Raw genomic sequence first — 27,632 nt, forward strand, 5'->3', positions numbered from 1 at the left:
TTTATGGAAGGGATGAGGACATAAATTGCAATTAAATGGTAAACTTTGATCTTGATTCTTTGCCACTGATTTTCAAGACCTGTACCACAGTATTTGCAGCATAGCAAATGTGGATTTAAGTTATTTTTGATCACCTGTAAAACACTATCAGTTGCTCTGGCATCATATATGAAATATAAAAGAATCAAGGTTGCTCTAAGACATTAATTTTCTCTGTAGCCATGCAGCCACAGTTCTTGAAATACAAAGTGTATTGAGTATCCCCTCCTAGCCAGCACTTCCCATGGCCATGTACCAAGTCAACATCCCCATGTGGGCCAAAATCTGTCTATAAAACACATTCAGTTTCACTTCCATGGAAAGTGATTCAAACCAAGTGATTAAACCTGAGAGCACATAATTTACTCTTCATGAAATATTGTATCTTGCCATCCTTATTGATGTTTGGGGGCTATTAGGACAACCAAGGAGAAGGTTACTCTTTGCTAGTAAAAGTCTTATTCTGATGGTGCTGTTATTGCAAATAACTCTTGTTTCAGAGGCCCTGGATACATACTTGGAAAACAAAGATACATCTTACAGGTGGAACACCTTCTGGACAGAGAGGTGCTGCTGGTTGCAATGGATCCATATTTGTGCACATTATCAGAGCATATCTGGCTACTAACATGCTTTTGGATACAATTCCTCATTCAAGAACTGCATGCATGGTGTGTTTTTTTCCCAGTGGCAGGTACCCTCTTTGCAATTTCACCTCGGAATTTATTGCTACCAGTTGGCTGGTATCAGCAACATGGCTGGAATGAGTGAGGACAAGGCCTAAACACAGCGCTGGTCAACTAAAATCAGTTGTCAGCTGAGTGGTTTGCAGCCACCAGGTTTGTATTGGTCCACAACTCTACTGAGTTCCCAGGTGTCTCATGAACTTGCTTATACCAAAGAGATGGTTTGTGTGGTTTGCAAGGAATATATTTGGGCTTGCATGTAGGATTGAGCTGTTATTTCATTTCCACTGCTGCTTTTGGCCTTTAGGCCTTCACTTTCCCCTTTCAATGTTACAACTGTTTACCAGGCAGTAGTTTTCTTTGGTCCCAGTACTCTTGCTTTTCTTTAAAGGGATATGAATCATGCTACCTGCTGCCTTCCCCATAATCATTAGCACAGGTTTTACAAAGTCTTTGCCTTATGTGCTCCACCTAGAAACCCGAATTCAGCTGGCTGGCTCATGTCTTCTATCTCCTTGCATTTTCTGAATTTTGCAATAGACTGATGACTCGCTATTTCAATTTTCATTTCATGTGTCTGTGCTAATAGTCTGATGTGGGTAGGAAATCAGGTTTGCATAGTTTTTTTGCAACAGACATATAAACTGATTTATTTCAACAGCATACACTGGAGGTATTGTGAGGCTGCCAGCAATGTGTCTCCATAGATGTCTCATTGCTATTGACAATAACTGGTTTTTCTCTCTATTTTTGTTAGAAGACAGGTTATATCTTACCCTGATGGCTTCTTCCCTTACCAGATGCTGTTCCAAATTTTCATAAAGGCAAACTCGTGGAAGACCATCTTTCCGAGCTTAGGTGTGTCTTTGTTTTTGTCTCCATAGTTCAAACACCTATCAGCTCTTCCTGTTTGCAGAGCAAGGCTCCCATCACAGTTACAGTCCCCTGAACCTCTGCTGAAGTTGATACAAGGTAAGAATGGCTATAGTTATCACTATCACATTGCATATTTCAAGGTTGTCTGAAAAACTTGAAAAAACTCTGCCAGTTAACAACTAATAATGTGAGCTAAATTAGTATTTCAAGTATGGCCACGTAAGTGCATTGCCTTTAACTCCTTAGTCATTTCCAGTATTTCAGTGATATTAAGTTTCTTTTTGGTTCTAGTTTGCATTCAGTTCTATGTTCATGACCAGTTAGCCGAGAAGTGAGCTTGTGGACATGATCTTCTGCAGCTTCTCTCCTCTTGCATCAGTGTCTGTGCAGAGCATCACTACCATGACAGTGGCAGTGAACCTTGCCAATTTGCCCAGTGTATGTGAGGGTGTTTGATATCCATCCTGTGGCAATTGAGTCCCAACAACCATCATTCAGGGTGTGTTTTGAGCCTACCCACCTGCTAGGTCTCAGGACACAGTGAGGGAGATGCTTTCCTGAGCTCCCAATGCTTGTCACAATCATTGGCAGGCACCAAGAAGTGCTTCTTTTTCTGTAGCATTTAAATAATTCTGTTCCCTTATATAATGAGCTTGCTTGAGTCTATGTAAGGAGGAACCTTGTTTGTCTTCTGAGTAGTGACTATCCTGCTTTTCTCCTTTCTGAGCTCCTGCTTTCTATGTAAGCTTCCCCCTGATCTCTTGTCTCCTATCAATTATTTGTTCTCTTCTTCCCCTCCCCCTTTTTTATTTTCTTTCTTTCTGAGTATTCTGATAGGTAGGTGGTCTGTAGATGGATTTTTCTGAGCTATTTCCTGATATAGCTTCCTTGCCTTACAAACTCCCTTCCCCAGCTTCGCTGCAAGGAAGCTCCAGTGCACTGTCTGCTCTGCGTAGGCTACTCATTCTCCTGGTGGCTCTGCTCTGTGTAGGCTACTAATCCTTCTGGTGTGTCTGCTATGAACTGCTCGTCCCAGAATGCTGTCAGCAGTGTAGGGAGTCTGTGCTCTAATGGAAAGGAACATCTTTCACTCTGTGCCACCTGATGCTTCAGTCTGCATACTTTTTCTTTTGAGATTCCTCTAGTAATTTTCTTTGTCCTGGTGCTGTTTGTCAAGCTACCAAGGATGTATAATGTGTCCTGAGTTGTAGCTGCTCTTTTGTGAGGCACCAGAGGCAGCCTTGCAGGCTGAGTGCCGCACACTTTCTGTTTGATGTCTTACTTAATGCAGGTGTTGTTTCTGTCTCCAGACCAGACAGCCTTGTCCACCTGTGATAATCATGTGAAGAAAGCACTGGTGTACCCTGACTGTGTCTGAACTACTTCACACAATTCCTTCTTCAGCGTTATCTTGGAGCACATGGAGCATGAGGTGAATGTCTTCATGCTGAGGTAAAGTAAGGCTCTCCTGCTGCATGCTGTGAAAGTGCCATGTCTAGCTCAGGACAGGTACTCACACTGAGGTCCCATGCTATCTTGTGAGAGACCAACTCCCCGGACGTAAGTCCCCACCGAACTCTGATCTTCACAAGGCACATAGGCCTTGCCATTTGCCTTTTTCTTGCCAATTTAGAGTCATAGAAATTCACTCCAAAACTCTAAGGCTCATGTCTCCCCTAGCTGTGGTACTTTCTGTGCATTTCTGGTATGAATTTTCTTCTCACAACCATTATGTGTGACTGGCAGAAGAGTCACCTGTCTTCTGATACCATCCATAAGACTTCCTTCTGCATTCTTCTCTGCTACACTCGTATCAGCTTGCTGAAGAGTATCCACTGTTTTCCTCCTAGAGCTGCTCCTTTTAAGCTGTTCTAGGTCTTACTGAAGAGACAAACAAATGCAAATACTGTCACATAGGAACTAGTGGGGGCAAGGAATGGAAGGAGGCCTGCTTGCAGGGACACCTTGCCACTAGCTTAGTTTAGCTGCTGTGCCAGGATGTGCCCACTTAGTGATCTGACCAAAGCCAAAATATGGAGTGTGACCTTCCAAATGCACCTGCATAGATAGGAAACTGGTGCTGGTGTGATTGGTCTTTTTGCTTTCTGTAGTGCTTCCAGTTTCTAATCCTTTGTATCTATAGGAACAGAGTTAGATCTGGCACAGTGCTCAGGCAGAGAGGAAAGTGAAGGCAAAGTACAGCCTCAGCTCTCTGCAAGTTTTGCAGGTTGCTGTGGTTTTTTTTAAATTTTTTTTTAATTTTTTTTTTTCTTTCTACAACCTTGGTAACATGGACTGTTTTCATCGTATTACTTCTAGGAGTTTGAACTTAGTGTGTGATAAGCACAGGTCATGCCTGCATTGCAGATCAGCTGCTCAGATCAAAAAGCAGTTTAAATCAGTCTTGATCCCTGATTATTGCTGTGTGCCCTTGCACTCCTATAAAGTCAAACCTACATCTTTAACCCCTGCTAGGCCAAGTGCCCGTGTAGCCTCAGCCTTTCTGTAATCCTAGCTGTCCTCATGCTGCATGTCTTCAGAGGGAAGGCTGTGCTGACTTGTCTGCCTTTGCCAGCCACAGCCCCTCATGTGAGCCCAGCAGGGCAGGCAAGGTGGGCACACGGTGTCTGCCTGCAAGCAGGGTAACCTGGTGGCTCCTCTGGGATTTGGGTACCTCCTGCAAAGGAGGATGAGTTGTCCTTGAGTTGTCCTTCAAATAAGGCTGAGAAAGGTATCACTGCTAATGTCTCTTCAGTGAGATGCTGTGAATCAATTCTCAGGATTGGTGTTATGGTGTGAGGTCAATGAAGAGAAATATAAAACCATCTTTTTTTTTTTTTTTTTTTTTTTTTAATAAAAATAGTTTTTAGAAATAATGTCTTACCAGAAGTGGGAGAGGAAGGGACATGGTGTTCCACTGGTGAGAAAACCTCACCAGAAGACAGACCTGATTCCTGACTGTAAAGACCTGATGCTGGAAGAGGAATTTTTCATCTATGCTGCCTGAACGTTTCGTTCTATATTTAAAATTTCCAAATAAAATTCCACAATGCTGGGTAATTTAATACACAGGAAATCTCCCATGCAAAGTAATTTACTGAGTTATAAAACCTACAGTATTTCAGATTTATTTAAGTGTATAAGAATGTAGTACTTAGTTCATTAAACTTGCATTTAAGAAATTCCATTTAAAAATATAGGGGGAGCCTAGCAGTTAGTTCTTATTCACAGTTTATTCAACTTGAATTGAATAATGATTTTATTACTTACTGTTTATCAACACTTTTCTTCAAATTGCTGAGAAGATGTAGCTATTTATCTATTTCTTTATGCTTTCCAGCAGCAATGCAAAGATTGCACGCAAACTGGAATTAAACATTTTAACAAAACCAAAGCATGCTGTGACTAGTGGAAATTTGTGGGTAATATGATCTTCATAACCCACCAACAAGCTTTGTCAAAAGCAATGTGATATCTGGGCACAAATGTTGTGGTAACTGTTGGTTAACTTTGGCTAGGGACTCTTCCAAGGAATGTTGTCAAGGCTTACCCTCTGGTGCATCCAAAATTTTCTTGAACTGGTAGTACATTGATTTAGTCATGCCAAAAACTAAGATCTCTGCATCGAAATAAAGAACTGGCAGTAGTAGGTGCTTGGGTAGCAGTAGTAGGTATGAGGGGAATTTGCACTGGAAATTAAGTTCAGGGGTTGTATTTTAGGTGCATTATAAATGTAATTACAGTAAAATAACATCCTTTACCCATCTACCCTACAGCTCTTTCCTCAATGTAAGGCATCTCTTTAAAAACACTGCTGCTTGCTGACACTTTTGCAGTGACACAATGCATATAAAACAAAAATGAAAAATTCTGTTACTGAGAAAATATCTTAATTATAAAGAACAAGTTTTTAATGGATGCTATGATATTTTTATGTGAAGAGGTCCACTTCTAACACCCTTTCTCCCATTCTCGTTCCCCAGTGCTGTTTCTGGTTGTGACTGCTAAACTCGCTATGATGTCTCCTGTTCTTCAGGAACTTGGGGTTATTTCCTTGTGCCAGTTAGGTCTTCCTTGTCCCTGTAGCACTCAGCGGCTTCACTTCCTGGAGCTGGGAAGGCTTTGGTTTAACCATTGATCGCGGCTCAGGGTGAGTGAAATGTAATGGTCTGTAAAGCACAGGTCAGGGGTGACGTTGTACAAGTCCTGTGTTAACTTTAAACTCTGTAACCCCTGTGGGAACACCTGGTCTTGCTCCTCTCCATCTCCTGGGCTCAACTTTGCCAAGCTGCAGAGAGGAAGGGGAAATAAACCAAACCCACCACCCTCACCTCTCGGAAAGGTCATCCCAGCGGAAACTGAACGGATGGTGGCTCCTACGCTTGGTTTGTCACTACAAATCCTCCGAGGGTCCCTCTGGGGCAGGAGCCACAGCAGTTGTGCACCGGCCGCTGGGGAGAAGCACGGCACAGAAAGCCCTTCTGCAGGGCAGATGCTCCCGAGGCCTCGCTCGGTGGCAGCGGCCGCTGCAGCCTTTAACTTCCCACTGCGGAGAGCCGAGCCCGCACACGCCGCTGCCGGCACACCTGCAGGCTCACACCGCCCACCGCCTCCCATCCAGCCCCCGGGCCCTGCCGGGGGACAGCTCTGCCGGCTGCCCGCAGAAGGGGCCCAAGTCGGCTGCGGGCAGGCCTCCCGGGCTGGCTTTCCAAGGAATGCTGTGGCAAGGAAACAATGGAGAGCCGCCCCCTCTCCGCCTCCCCACTGGTACTTCCAGCGCCGGGAGCACCGCGCCGCCGCTAGGTGGCGCCGCGGCGGGAAGCGCTGCCGGGAGGGGCGGAGCATGCGCAGTGGGCGCGCCTCGCCCGGGCCGCGCGCCTCCGCCCCCTGCTCGCGCCGCCGCCGCCGCCGCGAGCGGGAGGAGGAGGAGGAGGAGGAAGGAGAGAGAGAAGAAGGGAAGGAGGGAGGCAGGTCCGGTGGCCCTCTCGGGTAGCCCCAGCGGCGAGGGAAAGATGGCGACGCTGGGAGGCGAGTCGCAGCCCTTCCCCTCTGCTGCTCTGGCGGCGGCAGCCGGGGTGGGCGGCGGCGGCAGCGGCAGCGGAGCGCTGGGTCTGCAGGCGCCGCTGACCCGCGGTCTGGAGCGGGCGCTGGAGGAGGCGGCGCACTCCGGGGGGCTCAACCTGAGCGGCAGGAAGCTGAAGGAGTTCCCGCGCAGCGCCGCCGCCCTCAGCCACGACCTCTCCGACACGGTGCGGGCAGGTGAGCCCGGGCGAGCGGCGCGCAGGGCGGGGGCGGCCGGGGAGCGGGGAAGGCGGGGTTGTTGAATGGCCCGGGATGCCCTCCCCGCCCCCTCGGTGCCCCCCGACCTCCCGCGAGTGGGCGAGCACCCACTCCCCACCCTTTGGTTCGCCTTCCTCGGGGCCCGTCCCCGCACGGAAGCCGAGGCCACCCCCATCTCTCCGTGGACCCCGTGCTTTCTTTATTCCCCCGCCTTGGTGTATGAGGTAGGTGTTTGCTTCCATATGGCTGGATCTGTGCACGCTCCCCTCCATCCCCCCGCTCGGCGCTTGGTGAGGCAGAGCTGCCTCTCCTCTGGCACACTGGGGGAATGTGTGGGGAATTCTTGCTCGCCCCGTCCTCTTCTCTCTCTGGGGGATGTGCGTGTCTGTGCCACCCTTCCCTGACTGCTGAGGTTTGCGGTGGCAGCCAGCCCACCTTTGATTCAGCCGCGGCAGGAATGCACACACGGTGCCAGGGTGGATACCTGCTGCTTGTGACCTGCTGCTCGCGGGTGAACCCACCTGGCACGGAGGGGATGCAAGTCCGTATGTAACCACATTGAGATACTCGTGTGCCTCTCAACGTGTCGCCTGTTTGCATGCCGCAGGGGAGCCATGTCCATAGGAAGCCTGTTTGCTGTGCAGATGCCCCAGGGGACATGCTACCTTTCGCAAATGCCACTTGTTCAGCACTGGGGTTGACGTGCCCCTCAGTGTCATTACAGTCATGTAGCCGCAAGTGCCAGCTCTATGCAATGCTGTCTTCCAGGGCAAATGTAGAGAGAAATCCTCATCTTCACAGGCACTGTATGTACTCTACAGTGGGGGACACCATCATTACATAAATCTGTAAGGGGACAGGCCTGACAACCCTGCAGGCAGGAGTGGTGAGGGGACATGTATTCAGTCTGTGTTAACTTGCTCTCACACCTTTTTTCCAACATGAAAAAGGGCACACTTATTTCTCACCTAGGGAGGCAGACCCAGCTCAAAGGGTCATGTGAGTTTTCCTGCTCCTGTTTATCCCAGGTGATGGAACCTAATCCCTTCTTTACATGGTGTCACTAGGTAGAAGGGTGTAAACCCGCATTAGAGGAACATTAGTGTATTGCTAAGGTCTTCAGCATACAGCCTCCACATGCCCTTGTGTCCCCATTTGCCTGCTGGAGACAGTTGTATTGTGCAGCAGAGCAGGAGACATGTAGTCACTTGTTCTTGTCCCATAAAACAGCAGGTGCTATACCTGCATGCAGACATGTGATAACATAAATCTAAATTCTCAGCTACTGCTGCACATGAGGGCATTTATGCCTTCCTGTATATGGAGACAACACGTGGTTGTTGTGTCTGTCCCAGAGTTAGTGCCTCAGATGTATGGTAGGTGTCATGTGTTATTGCTGTTCAACTTTGTTACTTGATGGCTGTTGCTGAGTGGATTTCACACTGGTCTGTGTGAGCACCTATATCCTGATATCAGTTAAAGAAGTGAAGGAAACTTGATGAATGAAATTACCATTCTAACCATCAGCTGACTCAGTAGCAGAAGTGAAAAGGATAGGCATGGTAGGGGAGCTCTGTGAGGTTAGAAGAATGACTTTCAGCTTGTCATCCCAAGCATGGCATTTTTTATCTCATTTCTTTTTCAAAGTTGAATTTCAGCAGACATGCTGCAATATGAGATAATAGTTTAATAGAAGATAATAGAAGTTGAGCTTGTTCAATATTGAACCAAATTGTTGGAAAACCAAATTGTATGCTGAGGGGGTTGTATACTGGAAAGAAAATAGTTTGATTGGTAGTGATTGCATGTTAGTATTTGTGTATTGTGTAAGTATGTGCTGTGCAGGCATGAGCTGTGTGTAGTATGTAGAGGTAGCACCTGCTTCTTACATGCTTGCTTGTTCTACTGGTTTTTCTAGGGAAAAAAATAGTCTCCGAGCATTATTGTGCTTTTGCCAGAGTTTGCATGGAAAACATGTAAACAATATGAATTCAATATGAAATTGAATGTAGGATTGTGTTTTCATTCTCTTTTTGTTTGATATAAAAAGCAGTGTAGATCAACCCTTGTCTTAATCTTGTGACAACAGCAGCCCTTTTATCATTGTCCCTTTTTAGAAGAACACTGTGTTAATCTATAGTTGCTTTAAGGTTTTGTTTGTAACAGCTTGTTGTAACTGTTTAATGGGAACTGCCTTGAAAGTTGTGTGTTGATATATTTCCAAAATATCCATGTTTTTTTCCGTTTGTTACATTACATAACAAATATATAAACAGAAGAGATGCTTGGCTTAAGGCCAAGTTTCTGAAACTCTTGATGGGAATTTTCTCTTCTGCTTCCTCTCCATAAATGTGCATAGTATAAAACTTTCTTGTACTACTTGGAATGGATCCTTGAAATGAGTGATTTGTAGTTTTGGATCTGATGTGCTGACGTATCTCTGAAGTCCTGAAACATTGGTTTTTGGGGTAGTGGGTAGCCTTTCGCTGGTTTTTTGAGGGGAGGAGAGGATTGCCAGGCTCACTGAAAAATGAAGTTACTTCTTGATGTAGAGGAGATGATTGAGGGGGGTTAAGTTTAGGGCTCTGAGGAGGAGGGAATTTCCAGAAAACTGAAACCCTGTCTGCACTTGACAGTGTTTTAGTACTGCACACTGAAAATACTTTTTGATTCAGAAAGTGAGCATCTGCAGCTTCTCTCAAATAAAATATTTTCAAACTTGTTTTCTAGAAAGGTTCTGAGTGCTTTTTGTAGGTCTGAGGAAGAAAAGAGTGAACAACTTCAAGTTCTCTGTTCATGCATTTATTTTGTTCCTGAAGTTAGAAGTCAGATTTTCTATAGCAATTGATGCACTTACGAAAGGGACGTGGCTTGTTTGCCTTTTTCAGCTGGGATGGGATAGTTTGATTTTTCTAGTTCTCACTGCATTTACATTCTGTAATAGCTACAGAGGCTGAACTGTACTTGTCACTTTCTATTCCTGCAGCTTCTGGTTATGCTTTTTCTTCTGTGACTTTTCTTTGCATTAAATCCATCTTGGTTATAGGAATGTGACAGAGCATTTCTTCCTCAGCCTTTGAGAGTTCTGCTCAAGTGCTGAGTGACCTGGTCAGGTCTCTGCACACAGAATGGAGTTTTCATGGTGTACAGTACTGTTAGAAGAAAATAAAACCTCTATGCAAAGTGTCTTGAGTTTAGTCAGGCATTTTAAACCACATCAGCGTGAATGCAATGCAGAAACCATTTCAGAAATAATAAATGCTATTCTTATCACTTTTATTACAGGCTGGGTTATGCGGAAGGCAGTGGCACAGTAATCACATAGTTCTTAAGTAATAGCATGCAATTATATTCCTCCAAACCACTGGGAATGCTGGAAGCATGTTTCTTTATAAAAGAGCAAGCAAAGGCCCAAAGATGTAACCATGGCTGCCTGCTGTATTACCTCAGCCTCTTTCTGTGGGCTTTGATTGTGTATCTGAAGACAGATCTTCTGAACCTGTTCTGGTGAATGACTGCTTCATCCATTTCTATTGGATGAATTTGCACATGGGGAGGGATTACTTGCTGCTGCTGGTAGGGACCTGGCAGAGAAGAAAATCAATTCTTTAAATTGCATACCAGATTATTAGAAAATAATTACTTACTGAAGTTTTTTATTGCTACATTGGGCAGTATGAAATTTTGGAAGGAATGTGTATTTTTTTTTGTGCAATAAAATGCTCTCTTGATAAAAGAGCTCCTGCCTGCTGTTTTTTAAAGTGCTTCTGAGTGGACTATACTTGTCAGACAATGCTGTGTTGAAGACACCTTTGCCTGGCAGCATCTTTGAAATAGTTTTTTCAGCTGTAATGATGGACTTGCTTTCAAGGTTGAAAAATCATAGTATTGCTGTGAGCCTTGATGCTGGTTTGGGTAAAAATGTTCCTTTCATTCCTCTTTGCTGATAACATCAACAGTAGTATTTCTTGTTTTCCCCCCCTTTTTTAACATTAAATATGATGTGCATGGATTGCTCAGAGCAACCTTATCTAGTCAAAGATGTTGCTGCTTCATGCAGGGGAGTTGAACTAGATGACATTTAAAGGTTCAATCCAACCTAGACCATTCTATCATTCTGTGTACATTAGATTGCTATAATTTATTCTTACTTATTTTCTCCACCTGCTTTATTAATGTAATTCTTCCTTCACATGTGAGAATTCTCCTAATTTCAGCAGCAGATGTGCAGTTGGTTCCTCCTCTTCTAAGTGCAGGTTGTACTGGGCAGGATGTCATGGCTTGTTTGTGCTGCTGCACACTTCCAAATACCAAATATGCCCATTATATGGACTCTTTAGAATTTGATTGTTATTTGGCCATTAGAGAAAAATATGTTTGATATGCCCTGCTCCTTTTAAGAATTCTCTCTGATAATTACTTTGAATAATTCATAATTTTGAATTAATATTTTGATTAAATTGTGGATTTTTTGGATAAGGCTGAGAGCCTCTCATTATGGTCATTTAACTTAAACTCGTATCAATAAATAATGTCTTTATAAGGCTAAAAAATAATAGAACTCAGTTTCTTTTTAATTTCAAAAGTCAGTCTCTTCCTACAGCCTTTCTGTGTTTATTTGAAGATTTCTAACCTTACTTACTGTTTTTTTACACAAGAGTACCTTAAGTATATTAGGACAGGGAGAGAGAGTAAGTATGTTTGCTTATTATCACCAATGAATTGAGTATTACCCTGCAGCCAAAACTTAGGAGATGTAATTCTTATGGCTAAAACATGAACATAAATCAATTTTGTATTCATTATTGTGTATTTAACAGTTTCTGACACCACCTAATCGTGTGGTCTGTCTGGGCATCTCTGTGCCAACATATTCTAATTTCTGGTTTTTTACTCATAAGCAATACTTTGCCAAAGAGCTTTACCAAACTAAAAGAGTTCTTTTAGAAACATGGATGTGCATAGCAACTTCTAACTGCAGAATACCATCTAAACCCTCTTGGTCCTTTTGTTCCTCCTGAAGCCTAAATGTATCCTTGCTTGTGGATCTTATAAACATCAAGCCTATTGAGTTCTATTGAAAACGGTCCATTAGTTCTCTTGCTGTGGAGTCTAGTCAGTGGTGCGTTTGAAAGTTACCTCTTTTGTCTGGAGATTGATGCTCCCATAGCTGAAATGTAGCCACTGACTTTGCAGGCACTGTTACACACTCCTCAGCACAAAATAAAGTGAATTGGCTCAGGCTGTTTGTTGCATGGAACAAATTGTGAGTACACAATTGTCTGGTTACTGTCTCAGAATGTGGCTTGAGCAGATTAATGGCTTTCTACCACTGGCTGTGTGTGTGTGTGTTTCCCTTGTATTTGTTTGTTTGTTTTTTCTTTTTGACTTGCTTGCTAGTCAAAACTAGTGTGCAGGCTGAGAGGTAGGAGAGATGCCAGCCTAAAAACCATGGGAAGGGGTAGGAGAAAGGGTGAAACCCCTCACTTTCAGCAGGATTAGGCTCTGCTGTGAATTGAACCTTTACCCCCAAAGAGAACTTCCCCTTTGGGGTGGCAGTTATTTAAACAGCTCTGCCTGGAATTGCTATGTTTGGACATGCTGTGCATGTAAATAGATAAAAGCTGAAGGCTTTTGTAGAAATATTGTTGCTTTGTGCATCCTTGGCCAATCTGTTTGGAAAATATTGATTCAGCTCCAGAAGAGCTGTTATGGAAGTCAATGTGCTACAGGTTCCCTTTCAAATGCTTTTAGACAAGCACTTCTGCAGATCCATTCACCTGTGATCACTGGTGGAAGGTAGAAGCCAAATATCCCTGCATTGTTTGTGAGCCTTCTTTCAGTCCTTCCCTGGTCTGTTTCTATTGTGTCTTCAGCAAAAAAAGGCATCTTGGTTTAGACATCTCTTAAACAGGAGAGATTGTAGGAATCTTAACATGGTTACTGTACAGAGAGTTTTGAAAACACTGAATATTTCTGTGAGGGGAAGAGGCTGGGACAGAATCAGCTATGACAAAGTGGAATGAATATTTGCACAATAGGCTTGGAAGAGGAAAGGGACAAGTGGCAATGCAATACAGATTTGAACAAGGAAATAGGTAAAAGATTATACTGTTAAAGGTAGAAGTGTCATAGGGAGTGAAAACCTAGGAGCTATTGAAGAAAATATATGAAGTCAAAGAAGAGAAATGTGTGTAAACTATTATTCATGCTACGAATAATAGTTTCAAATTCATACTTTAAAATACTAATTGTTGAATTTAAGTTTGGAAAGCTTAGCATCTATTCGTCTGCATTTTGAAAACCCAGTGATTTTGCTGCTTGCAGAGTTACAAGATCAAACAAGATGGAGAGACTGGTGTTTTGTGTATCAGAATGACCATTCTAGGAAGGATGAGTAACTTCTCTGGGCCACAGGCTGACTGCTCATCATTCTGCCTGCTGTTTTCTTGCTGACTGTTAGTAAGCATTTATTAGGTTTGTGAACATTCTCAAGCTGCTTAGATTGCTAATTCACAGTTAAAATCAATAGGATTTAAATAATTGAAATGGTACTTCCCAAACCAGAGATATCTTAAATTTGTTCTGCTGAGACCAGAATTATGGCAAGTGCACCCATTTATTGTCCTCTGATGTGTAAAAGTGAAAGAGCCAGAAATGTCATCCCTGCGTTCAGTGAGCGGATCGCTGTCAAAACTGGGAATAGTGGTACCTCTGACTTCTGACTGTTCTCTGCTGACCATGTTGTGCAAGGTGTTATACACCCATCCGAGCAGTTCTTTGGAATGCAACTGAGGGGTTAAGCTTCTGGAGGAATAATTCCTTTCTGCTAAACTTGTGCGTAGATGTTTCTTTGTGGGAGGAGTTCATTTATGAAATTCTGACGCTTTCTCCCCAGCCTCTTTCTCTAAGGGTGTCTTGCTGGCCAGCTTTTTATTCTTTTTTTCCTTGTATGGTGCAGAACACCCTAATGCCTATAAACCTCCTAACTATTTAAAAATAGAAATAACAATAACAGTCTTTTGTCCTCCTGTCCCAGGCTGTAGGAGAAATATTCTTAAAGGAAAAAACAAAAAGTCAAAAGTTGTGAGTTGATGATCGTGGCAGAGCCAAGTGGGGATTAGTTTTGCACTTAATTTGGAGCCTGAGGAGGTTTGCACTTGCTTTTGAAGCTGCATGAAAGTGTTTCATGTTCAGCTGAGCTTATGTGAATTTAAAACTTTTAAAAGCTAACTGCTAAGTTCATGGTGATTATGTGAGGTGGTTCTTCTAGGAATGGTTAGAGAAATTACTGGAAGTAGCTGGAAGTTTTAAATGTCAGAATAGAGTTCTTGGTCTTTATGAGAAGCAGAACAAGGGCAAAATAGCTGAGCACCAATGTTAGCAGTGACCTGTGCTGCTGGATGGAGAAGGTTTTTATGTTGATTTTCTGTAGATGGGTGATTTTATTCCTTGGTGTGAAGTGCAGTAGTTGTAATATTTTTATTTCCTTTCAGGACCATGGTGCTTTAAAATACTAGATTAGTAACTGCTATAATTTCTAGGTTTTGGATTTAACCATATAAACTAGGTATTTTCTACTACTATTGTCGTCTGGTAAATACTTTTTTCTGGTAGGAAGTGACATTGCTGGAGCAGCTGGCATTCATATGTGTGTGAAGGATTTAAGGCAAATAGTTTTTTGAATTAAATAAAATTCAGCAAAGTGTATCTTGGAAATATATTTAAACATAGCATGTGACTTGATTTCTTTATACTGTAAAGAATACTAAAATACTATTATAATACTAGTTTATATTCTAAAGTAGTATGTTTCAAAAGTAGCCAAGTGACTGCAAATGACATTTTCACTTCAATTTATCTTATGTGATCGGATGTGAGGTTTTTTAGCATCTAAAGTGTGCATGTTTGGTTGTGCTATTTGCAGTGACACCTCTCCTTTGTAGCATTACATTAGACAGCCAAAAAGGAAAAATGAAAAATAAATAAGATGAGGGGAAAAACCCCACCACATTTAAATGTGAAGAGAAAAGCATGAGTAAGAAGCTGGATCTGTTGTTTGGTGAACAGAAAGAAACAGGTTCATAAAATGTGTGTGCAAATAAATCACTGAAACTGATAGAGAAGTTTTGTGAAATGGGCAAGAATTGGGGTAGGAAAAGAAAATTGAATCAGAGGGTAAGCTAAGGAAAGACATGGAGCAGAATACACACTTGGGTAACCCTTACAGGGTAAGGCAAAATACCAAAAATGCAAATACAATAGTTTATTGTATTGTATAGTAAGAACATTATGTCCCATTTTAAAGACAGTGAAATATCATGGTCAGCAAAGCTTTTTTTTTTTAATAACTTTTTGTACTATTTGAATTTTAAAACTTAATGACAAGAGAAATAGGGATTATTGAGCTATAGACAGGTAGTACCTATCTATTGCTGCTGTTATATTACTGTATTTTGAGAATAGTGAGGCTTAGCTGAATTCATTCGATTCAGTCTTTTTAAGGCAAGGCAAATGAATTAACAACAAAGCTGTGTGTCTATTCAGTGGGGAAGGAGGAAGAACGTAGTGTATTTCATATGTTATATAATTTAAAAATGCAGACTGTTATGAAGATTTCTGGAATGGGTGTCTGGTCAAAGCTGAAAGGAGCTTTCTCAGCAGTTGGAGCAGGACAAGGATGCTCTGGTTACTAAATACAGCTGTGATTGATCAAGGGGAACAACTTAACCCAGGGTTTCCCATGCTCATTTTATGTTGTGTTGCTAGGGCTTCTTGTTTGCTTGTTTTGTTGGGGTTTTTTGAGTTCATCCCAGTTCAAGAATAATGTCCTTTTGCCTTCCACTTTGTACAGTGTAGTTTCCCTGCTCAGTAAGTTTTGTCTGTGATCCCCTTTCCAAGGTTTGAATTCCAGTCTGGCTGAATGCCTACTCCTTGCTTGTGTTCCACTTAGCAGCCCTTCAGATTGCCTTGTGTTACTGGCTTGATTTTTTCCTCACTCACACATGTCCTGTCACTTGCAAGGTTTGCTAGACATGGTATTTTATTTCCCCCTGCTTACTAGTGTGTTTGAAGGGAGATGTATGAACAAGAACATCCTTGTGCCATCCATCTGAAATGTTTTGACTTGTTTTGAGACCCATCAGTACCATTTCCTTCTAGTTTCTATACAGCATCAATATGATGATACAGCTTCTTAGTCATAATGTGCAGAAATTAAGACTGATTTACTGAATTGTAGCCATGTTATAATGGATGTTTCTATTCACTGTCTGAACTTTCAATTGTGATGGAAAACTATTATGTTAATTTGGCAATGTGTAGTTTTATATGTTATTTTTCTGAGGTTTTATTTAGGGGGGGACAAAAAAGACTGCAGAGCCTAAAATTGTTTTTCATTTTAAAAAATTGTCAAGTTTCTCCCTCGTCTTCAGAACTTTCTTTTTTTTTTCTTTTTCCATGTGCTGTCTCAAATTCACCACAAAAAGTGAAGATAATCTGGCAGACTCTCTGCAAAAAAAATCTTTCAAGCAAATGGTGTGGATCTTATGATTTGAAAGAAAATTGGAAGTAATTTAAAATAACCAATAACTTTAATTTGCTGACATTTTTGTAAGTGAATTTAGAGATAAGACAGACACTATCATGGTGTAGACCATGAGACACCTTTATATCATGGTATTGCTGCTATTACTGATCTGCTGAAGTGTGCTGTGTGTGACTCTGACATTCAGCCAACCAGTCAGGAACTTCTAAGGGTAGAGAAAGTAGTCTTTTGAATTCCTTGTAATTTGGAAGCCTTTTATGTAATTATATTGATTGTTAATGTAATGAATTTAAGAGCTAAAGTCTTTAAGTCATTAATATAATGACTTTAAGCTTTCTACTTTTAGGTGTTCCTAGCATAGCTCTTGCTCCATGTTTCCATTAAAAAATTACCGTGCAAACTTTGCACAGTGAGTTATTTCATTGTTCTATAATGATGCAGGTTATCCCTGGTTGTATAGATTGGAAAAACTGAGAAGCAGGAATTTTGAATGGCTTAATCCAGATTTCAGAACAGATCAGAGACAAAACTGTGAATGGAATCCAACTTTGATTCTCTGGTATTTTTTGAAGATTTTTTTTTCATGTTTTTTAACTGTCAGTGTATGATATCTTGAAGAATGGATGTTGAGGTATTTGAATTAGTTTTGTCCTGGAAGATGTTGGGATAGCAGTAAAGGCTTAAAGCTTCCATTCAGGTCTTAAGTCCTGGGAGTGGTTTTAAATGTATTAACACAATGCAGAAGCTCACTTCATAGTAGCTTCTGGCACAGACCAACAACTCACAAATAGTCTCAAAAAGAATATCACTATAGATTTGCAATCAGTTAAGAATCGGGTAATATGAAAGAGTAGTAACTGTACACAGTGAAAAAAAAAATCAGTATTTTGGCAAGAAGTGCTGTACTCCTTCTGCCAGTTTTCATATCTTTGTACATTTGGCTTCCTAGAGAACTGAAAAGGTTATTTTTGGCCTAGTGCCCTGGGCTAAAAATGGCTTCTGGAATCTCATAGCTCTGTTTGGTGTTGAGCAGTTCTGTGCGGTAGTAACAGAACTGCAGTAATTGGTAGTCTCAGAGAAGCATTTTAGTTATGCACTTAAATGTTAAGCTGTGGGAGATGTGGCTCTGGGATCCCTCCAGCATCTCATTTATCAGAAAAATTTAAGCCATGTTTATCTATGAAGCATTGGTAGCCTGAAGAAAAAGAGGCTTTTCTACAAGTACTTGCTAAAGAGAAGTAAGAGACAGTGTAAGGTTTAGCCTCTACAGGGAAAGGCTCTAAAATTAAGAAATAAATCAGGGTATTACTGTGGGAACTCAAGCATTGCAGTTGAGACTGTACATGTAGGCAATAGAAGGAGCCTGTGAAGTTTCCTTGTGTTTCTATCCAGTGTTGCAGGGTTTACCTTTAAAAAGGAAAAAAATCCACCATAACCCTAACACTGCCCTCCCCCAAGAAACAAATGTACCAGTTACTAGATGTGAATGTTGGCTTATTATAAATATATGTTTTTGAATGATCTCTAAATACTTTGGATAGAGTTTGAAATAGTCAGGGAATAGTGAACAGGTTAGTTAAATCTGAAAAATCTTACACCAATAAAAGGTCTGAAACTTGCAAAAAAGGCAGGAGGTTGCTTCCCTCTATATGCCTCACAAATCTGTTAACTTTTTTCCCAATATTTTGAATTAGCCTAAATGGAAGTAATGCATGGTGCTGCAAGAAAGTAAAGTTTTCAGGAATAGAATTCATTTAAAAAACCACATTTTCTTTTCTTCTTGTGTGTGAAGTCAACATGGACAAATACTGAATGAGAATCAGAGGGTTTTCTACATGTAGCTCATAAACATCCAAAGAACCTCATTTTAAAATCACCCAAGAAATCAGTAGCAGGTTGTGTTCTAACTTTGCAGTGTAAGGCTTTGTTAACACAATCATCTGGAAATATGGCCATACTAAAGTGAGTTCTGATCAAATTTGTGATCACACAAATTTGAGATGATCAGTCTAGTGTATAGCTTTTCAAAGACAGTTATCAGATTTTGTTATTGCTGCTAAGGCTCTAAAATGAGGAAATAAATAATGGTGTTGGTATGGGAGTAGTAAAGCATGAGCATCTCAGAAAGCTATCTATCTCCAAAATTACAGTTTATTTTTTTTTCCTGTGGAAGAGTGTAAATAAATAATTGGGAAGCAGTCTTGCGCAAATGAAAATGGTAGAGGGTAGTAAGTTGCCAGGGTTTTTTGCTTTATGAACAGAACTTCTTGCTTTTAGAGGAATTTCTCTAATACCTAAAGAGTATTTAGTCAGTCCTGTTGTTCCAGACTGTCTCACCTTATTTTGTGCTGCTGTTTACATTCTGATGTAGTGGACTATCCTTGCTGAAACATGTTGAAGCAATTGATTTGTCTTAATAAAAGAGACTTTTATGTTGATACAGTTTGTCCCTCTGCCTAATGCTGGCCATCAATTTCCATGCCTGAGTCTGTGTTTCTAGATCAGAAATTTATGGCTCATGTGTCCTGTCTCAATTTTAAAATATGCCAGTGATAATAGTATGATTGATTATATATTTCCTTTGGAAACAAATAAGAGATTACACAGCAATTTTGTATTTTAGCTTCAACTCGTGGTCACGTATTCTTTTTTCTTAACAAGATCAGCTAATCCACTGTAGCAGGCATTTACTCTCCTGCAGTTGTTTATACACTTTTTTTTACTTTTGTATCTGATGAACTTCTGTATTTGATTAATGAGGGATAACTCCAGTTACAGTAATTTAGGATGCCATTGCAATTGTCCATGTAGCTTCCTGCTGAAAACTTCTGCCCATGTAAATAGGATGAAGATCTAAATGGTTATGATGGTGGATTTAAACTCCTAGGCCAGGCTTGGAATTGTGGCATTAAGGAGCTGGCATGTGATTTTGCCTGCTGTGCCTTTTCTTGGGGAGGAAGCTACCCTCAGAGCAGTGGGGGACAGAGTTGAGGCTGCTCCTGTCTTACATTGCTGTACTAAATATTGCAAGGGCTTGTGAGACAGTCCTAAACAGATGAACCTTTGGTGTTCTGCTGTGAAATATGACTTCAGATCCCCAAGTCTTGCAGTTTCATGAAACTCTACAGATTTTGGGGTGTTTTAACAGTTTTATTGTCTTTTGCTTCGTTGTAAACAACTGGACATAGCAGTTTGTGAGCTGCTTTGTAAACACCTTCCTTCGGATGATGTGTGTTCAGTTTATTTTACAGTAGTCACTGTTAGCGCACCCAACTTTCATTTTAGTAACTTGCACCTCTAGACTTGGTGGGAGCTCATGATTGCCATTGTTCCAGGCTTATGCTGTCACTTGCCAAGACTGTGATTCTATGATTATATTCCTCCTTGTTGTATTTTTAATTTTCCATATGACAGAGTTAAATATGACCTTGCTTGTGTCTGACCTCCCATGTGCTCCAAGGCCCCATGTATCCATAACTTGGCCTTGCGTTACTTATAGCACCATTACCGTCAATCACTCGCAAATTTTATCAGCAATGGCTTTGTATTCTAAGGAGGAAGGTCTTGAAAATCCTGACTGATGCTGGGTGGTGAAGAAATAAATAAAACTAATTTTTTGTGTGAGACATTTAATGATTTCCTTGAGGGTATTGGTCATTCTCTCTGAGTAGATGTCGGATTAACATTCTACAATCACATCAAAATGATGATGTTCTGGTGTGAGCAAACAAAAAATCTCTTATAGTAGATAGTGTATTTGTATGAGGCTGTAGAATATGATTTGTTTCAATAGTCTACAAATCCTAGCTTATGACCATGTCTTTTTAAAGATATCAAAGTGGACTTTTCTTCTTGTGATAATTTTTCACTTGTGTCTCCTTTCGTATTTTGTATTATTAATTAGGAACATAAAAATGAAGGTTTTGCATAATATTGAGGAAGGTTCTAAATGAAATAGAGGTAAAACTGCTTTATAATTAAGAATTCCTCCCTGAGTATCTGTCCTAGAATGGATTGCTTGACAACTCCATTTATAGAAACAGGATGTTTTGGTTTTATGAATGTAGATTTCTTGGGAACTCATTTTGAGAAAGTGTTTGTCTGCCTCCACCCTTGGTGGAATGCAGATGACATCAGAATTTTTTATGTACTGGTGCTATGGATACAGAAGGACCAGCTTTAGAAGTGTCAGTGACATAAAAGGAATTGCATTCTAAGCAATCTTACTATTTAAGATTGGTGGTACAGATGTCCAGGTGATCAAATCTAAGGCAATAGAGTAGTAGGTGATTTGGATTTTTACCTATTCCATAAATAGTAGAGTAGATTCCAGGTAAAATTTTTTGAGCTAAAACATAACTGTTCAACTGCCTTTCTTGTACAGCAGAGCTCTGCTGTTCCCTTCGTTTGGATCTCTTATATGTGCTTTTCTCTTACTTGTGATAATTTTGGTCCCACTGGCATTTGAGTTGTCCTTTTAAAAACTTTAGGTTAAGATCTAATTGCAACTTCACAAAAACAGCTTCTTTAAGAGAACATTTGTTTGTAAGTAAATGGTAAATATCACTTAGAATGAAGTTGTTACTAAATTAACTGCATATTTTAACTTTGTATCTAAATTTTATAGGATCACAGGATAATTATGAAAGGACCTAAGATGCTGATGAAGGGACCCCTGTAGGTCGTCTAGTCCAACCACCAGTGCAAAGCTGGGCCAATTCTAAACTTGTTCAATCTGTTCTTGTCAGCTGAAGCATATTTCATTTAGCTGAGGCATTCCCAAATATCTTGAAGTCCCAGGTATTCCTTCTGTTATGAATTCCCAGCATTTTTGTGGTGAAAGAATACCCAGGTTTGGAAGCCCTTAGTGCTCCAATGGGTGATGTGGAAGCCTCAGTGGAAAACACTGACCCTCCTGAAGATGATGAACCATTTACCAACCAGGTAAGGGGGGGGGGAAGTCTCAGGGGGGCAAATGACACCTGGATGCCCAATGTCCCCAGGGCTGAGAGGCATCTTTTGAACTTTACCAATCACACAATGCTTTTGCTGGAGTACCAAGACTGACAGCTCTCAGCAGGAGGCAAGGGGAGGGGAAGGGAGAGGTTGTTGGCACACCTGGGGAAAGAACCAGGATGACTGAAACAGGCTATTACATCACACTGCAACACCCAAGGTGATTAGATTTGTTTTACAACCTTGCTTTGCAGCTATGCAAAACACACGATTCAGACACCTTTTGTTTGCTGACACATTTACCCACAGGCCTACTTGTAGAGTTTTGCTCCAGTTGTGTATTGACATAAATTCTGAAACGTTTTGCATCTATATTACCAAATGTAGATTCTTATTGGTAGTCTGTTAAGGAAATACTGAAGAGAGGACCTAGATTAATGCATTTTGGAAGTGCTTTTACAACACTTCAAAAGAGAATGTGATGGGAGTCTTAATTTTAAATCCTATTCTGTGTGCCTTGGTGTTCCTCCATTAGAAAGATGTTCATGAGGAGCTTGTAGCACTCAGGACTGGAGTTCTCAGTAAAAATACTCAGAGACACAGACTTGCTTATGTTGAGATTAGTGTGTGGTGTTTTTTTCCCTTTAAGTTCTGGTGGCAGCTGTGGAATGCCTGTGTTTAGAATTGCTAAACTGTTTAAAGTTGTATGGCAGTAAATTTTACTTATTTGTACTGGGTTAAGCCCAGTAGGCAGCTAAGACCCACACAGCTGCTCACTCACTCCCCCACAGTGGAACGGAGAAGTGAATCAGAAGGGTTAAAAGTGTGGGTCGAGCTAGGGAATTTAATAGACAAAGGAAAAGCTGTACATGCAAGCAAAGCAAAATAAGTTGTGGGTGGGTTTGTTTGTTTTGAAAATTTGGTATGCAAATGCAGGTAGCATGAAATGTGGGCTTGAGTGAAGTTATTGGCAAAATCCCTTCTGAGTGATGTATGTGGAACTTTCCCTGTTCTAGTGTTCTAAAACAAATGATATTTCGGACTAGGTTATACCAGTGTAGGGAAGTTTACCAGTCTTCTTTCATCTGTATAACCCTCAGCACAGGCTTGTTTAACCTACTTTCTGGGCAAAGTCTCCTGTCATGCAGCTGTACTTAGCCTGCTCTCAGCATCTGAGTTTAGCCAGTTCAGCAGGAGTTTGAATACGTCTGTGTCACCATGACTGTAGTAGTTGGTAAATAATGTGACTGTAATGCAGTGAGAGCTGTTGGAATATGGTTATTCTTGCTCACTAGTTAGTGTGTATGGTCTCACATGTTATGCTTTGGTTTTCATTCTTTCTCACTGTCTCGGGGAATCTGTAACAGCAGGAATGTAAACAATAAAATATTTAGGAAAATTTGTTCTTATATTCCGGGATCTGAGTGTTAGAAAATTATTCCTGATTTTTCTGTTAACTGCCAATGTATTTTAATGGTATGCAGTGTGTCTATTGTATAACTTCATGAAATATGGTTTTAAGATGTGAAAGGTCTCCTCCCACACAGATGGAGCAACAGAATATATGATACATGACAAATCCCTGTTTTTCTTAGGTTTCTTCCCTTTGGTTTCTTCTCTTTAGTTTCTTCAACAAATTACCAGAAACTATAGCTATTAAAAGGAGCCTGTTTTCTGTATTAAATCAGATGAAAATCTGCAGGAGAACTCATCTGTGGCAAGATGATACCAGATTACTTTCGTGATTCAGCCATGTATTAGTGTGTAATGAAATGCACTGAGGACTGTGCTATTAAGCATCACTATTGTCACATTGGATTTTGTTGTTTGTTTTTTTTTTATTATTTGTACCATATTTTCTTGAAGAACAGTAACATTTAATCAAATGAAGTCTTAGAATGTTATTCTCACAAAACTCTCTTTTATTAATAAAATTTTCTACTTCGTAACATGGTTACCAGTATGTTTCTTCCTTGTAAAACATTAAGGCATCATTTAACAGTATTTGAGGTTTTTTGTTTATTCCCATAACAACTGTCAAGGGCTATAAACCTTCAGAAAGTAGATTTCAACTAGTGAGAATTTTGCTGTTATAACTGGAGAAATTGATGAGAAATGGAGCAGGCAGTAGGTGTAATGGGAAGTGACAAGTTTCTAAATAATGTTTAAATGCTATTAGTCCTCTGAATGCCTTCTTTTTTGTTTGTTGTTTGGGGTTTTGTGCTTTCTGTTAGCCTTTATAGCTAATGGTGAAGAAACAGGGAGTAACTGTTAGGCAAAACAGTAGCAAATAGTTATGGTTTTATGGGAAGAGTTATGGTTTTACTCTCTTAGGTGCCTTGAATAGTTTTGAACTTGAATGTGAATAAATCTGAAACTGCCTCTTATATTGTTCTCATAAAACTAGTAAGCTGTAAGTTTTAAAGAAAAAGGAAGTACAGTGAGTATAATAACTGAGCTTATATCCCACCATGCTGTATTTCTGTAGTTCAATAACATATATGTATTTTCTTTGGGAGATTGCTCTTTGTTCCTCAGTTTTTGTTTAAAATGTTTGTCAGTCAGTGTACCTGGCAGTAAATTAACTGGAGGAAGTTAGTGTTTAAATATAAAATCGTTTGACTGTTTCATCTATAAATTTTAAGGGATTTTCCACTGGATTTCTACTGTGGTCATAGGTAATTTTTTAGACGGCAGCTTGTTTTGCTGTTGCTGTTAAAGAAGCTTGTACTTCTGGTCTCATTAAACGGCTGTGTAAACACTGAGCTACCGTTACACTTTTAGCTATTCTCAGGGAGTTTGCTGGTTTAGAAAATTTGTAAGTTTTGCATCATGAAAGCAGCATGAACACTGTTTTGCACAGTGTTTTAGTAGCTGACTTGGAGTTGCAGAATGAATAGAGCTGTACTGTATATGAGAGTAAGATGGCAATACTGAATTTTAGGATACCACTTGGAAATTTTTTTCTCCCCTCTTTTGGTTTAAGCTCATTTTACAGTGATGAAACCAGTTTGTTGATTGAAAAGCTGAGTCTTGGTGCAAATGCTTTCTGGCCTCCCTCTGACACCAAGGAAAAATGAGGGGAACAGAAGATTGACCCCACCGTCTCTTTTTGCAGAGAAACGAAATCTGAAGTGTAACAGCTTGAAAAGAGCATCTTCTAAGAATTTCACTTTCCTTTTTAGTAGTGCTTCATCAGATATAAGCCTCTCTAAGCCTTGCTAGGATTGGTAAGATACCGTGATTGGTATCTTTTTTGCCAGATAAAACTACAGTTAAGCCAGGAGAATGTATCTTCTTAAAGACTGTTCCCTAGGATAACTACTCACATAAAGACACATCTGTTCAGAGTTTCATAAGTACATGCAGAAAAATATTTCAAATCATACTGGCTATTGAAATTACTGCTAACCAGAGTTCTGTATGATGCAGTTTGTCAAGCAAGGGTGGATTTGAATAAAGAACTGCCCCAGACTTTGTGCATTGTATTCTCTCATTTGTAGGTATGTGCAAGCCAATATCCATAGATGTGTGGGACATGATGTAAACACATGTACACACTTCAGACATATGGACTGAAAATTTTGGCTTTCATTTCCTTGTAGCTGGAAGGAAAAATAGGCACATTTTTATGTCCATAATTTTGAAATTAGAGGTAATTAATGTAATCATTGGAGCTTTTCAGGATCAGTTTTAAATTTTTGTGATTTATGCAGAATTTATTCACAGAAACTATATATATATATATATATTTCATATATATTTCATTCGGATTTTGGTTGCTACTCACAATACACACTATGTTAGTTTTACAGGAATTTCTTCATACCTAAACTTTATTGTATTTAGGTAATAATGTGGCATTAGCTACTTTGTTGTGTAACTATATCTTATGTAGTAATCTTATGTAAAGGATGCAGCTGATCATTGTTTAAAGTCCCTATTCTGTTTTTACAGGTCAAGTAAGTAGTAGAAGAGTTTTAGCACCTCATAATTCTATCCTATTGTTTTTAATTTTGTGTCCTTGTGCATTTGTTTTTCTAAGTATGTCTGGTTACAGTTTAGCAAGAAAAAATATATTTTACCCTTCACTCATGATTTTATGATTTCTGTGAGTATGTCCATATAGGTTTTAATCATTATTTCCAAGATTGCTTAGGGTCTGAGAAGAAGAATATAATGCTGATACAGGTGTGTCCCTAACTGTGGTGGTAGTAAATGCCTAAAGTCTCTTTAGACAGTCCTGATGCTTTGGAGCTGCAGAAATGGGACCACTGTAACAGCCAGGGCATCCCTGTGTCTTTGTCAAATCAAGATGTATGATGTATGCAGACTTGAAAGAATAGATGAAGGTAGGAAAAGTATTTAAGAATGCTGTCAGATATATAATGGTCAAGTGTGTGTAAAAATTTACTCAGATGTGACTTATAATTTCTTACTGAAACAAAGGTATGGAAAACCTTTTCCTTTGAGCTTGTGTTGCTGAAAATTTCATATCAGGGAGACTTTCTGTAAGTGTTTTCAATCTGTTAGAATTGGAGATGGAAGAGATCTTGTTCTGATTTTTCACTGCAGAAGACATCTTGTACTGATTTTTCACTTTGGACTATTTCTCAAGAGCAGTGCTTTCCAAGTTGGAAAACATTGATTACATGAAAGTTAGAAAGTTGCATGCCATTAAAACTATTTGTTGATCCTTGACATGAAACCTGAGAATTTTCTGAAGAATGTCCTCTTTCTCTTATGAGTGCTGAAAATACAAGCAATAGCCAGAAACGAAACAGAATTCTCTATTAATCAGTTTTCTAAAGGAGAACTAAGCAACCTAGTAAAGAGATTCTAGAAAGGATTTTTTTAAATTGATTTAACAACTTCAGCTCTCTGGGTATTTTTTTGCACTTGATATGAATATTCTAGACTCAGAAAAGATCCTTGATTTAAATATCTGGTTTATATTAAAGTTCAGAAATACTCTGTTTTAATTTAAAAGTATAGTATATTTTTAAAATATACTTAGAAATATTCCAAATTAATTTTTTGTTTGAGAACTAGAAGTAAGCTTAATTTTCTCTTCTGGCTTGTATTTTTTTATGGTGCCTTATTAAAGTTCTTCTCTGCCTTTATAATTGAGGTGCCTAATTTGCAAGGCTTTGAACAAAAGAGAGGTAGGAAAGAATGTAAGTTCTTAAGGGTTATGCTGAGGTCCCTGACACTGGCAGTGCTTGTGTGTTCCTTGCAGAATTGTCTGAAATGAATGTGAATGAAGATGGGACTATTGGGAAAAGGAGGAAAAGTAAATAAAACTATACAACAAAAAGGTAACCTAGAAGTAACTTAGCAAATTAGTAGCCTGTGGTTGACCATAACTAAATAGACTAACCACAGCATAGACACAGTTTCTGGACAATGTTGATAGTAAATGTTAGGACAGACCCATTTTTTGACATGCAATTACTGTGTGATATCTAAATTGTCAGTAGAACTGAGCCTTTTTTATTATTGGATATAGTTGCTATGTGAGAGCACAGCAGAAAAGCAGAGAAGAATTTGGCTGTTTAAATGAATGCCTAGCCTTTGATTCTATATAAAGCACTGCAAATCACTTTTTAATTCTGAAAGAAATAGTGCCTTATTTAAAAATGGTGTGAAAATGTTGAAACCAATCTCAAAATCATAGGATTTTTTTCTATCCTTTTATAGGATCATAGGTAAAAAGACCTTTTAAGGCCATATATCATAAGACATGCCAAAAGGTATCTTGGATACTGCTATTAGTTTATGGTCTGCACTCTTACTGTTGTTAAAGCACCAGCACAAACCAGAAACCTGAACTTTGCCAGTGTAGGCATGTTTGCTGAATCTTAACATTTACATTTAGTAAATGCTGGGCAATGGAACTCTTCAATCTTCAGCAAAAATAAACTGAAAGTGTCTGGGATTTTTCAGGCAAAAGTTGGCTTCCTCTCCTGGTTTTTAAAACTGTGTGTGGTAAAGAGGGAGAGTCCCTCTCTCTTACACTCTTTGTTGCTTTCACCAATATTACTGTGCATTTTTTTCTTCCTTTCAATCCTTTTACAGCCTCTGTGCCTGATAATTTTCCCTTAGGGAAACAAGATGTCATCTTAGAACATACATCTAGGGTAAAACAGACAAATCTGGCTTTTCTCTATTAGTCTGGCTTTGCTGGCTTGTGTTACTTATTAAATATGGATAAAACAACTCCCACTGTTCTTGAAGCAAGTGATGTG

The 27,632-nt window shown here is 40.0% G+C and overlaps 1 protein-coding gene across 7 annotated transcripts in view; it reads left to right on the forward strand.

The window, feature by feature from the left end:
* The first annotated feature begins 6,499 nt into the window (after positions 1 to 6,499).
* LRCH1 (leucine rich repeats and calponin homology domain containing 1) overlaps positions 6,500 to 27,632 on the forward strand; it is a 113,440-nt gene continuing 92,307 nt past the window's right edge. For all 7 annotated transcript variants that reach the window (XR_009114180.1, XR_009114181.1, XR_009114183.1 and 4 more), the window contains exon 1: positions 6,500 to 6,860. Coding sequence is in view for 3 of the 7 variants with exons in the window: in XM_058019076.1 (XP_057875059.1) it covers positions 6,614 to 6,860 (247 nt within the window). In the remaining 4 variants the exon portion in view is untranslated. The remainder of the gene's footprint in view (positions 6,861 to 27,632) is intronic.

The sequence above is a fragment of the Melospiza georgiana genome, chromosome 2 (genome assembly GCF_028018845.1).
Source record: "Melospiza georgiana isolate bMelGeo1 chromosome 2, bMelGeo1.pri, whole genome shotgun sequence".
In the NCBI taxonomy this organism is placed as follows: Eukaryota; Metazoa; Chordata; class Aves; order Passeriformes; family Passerellidae; genus Melospiza; species Melospiza georgiana.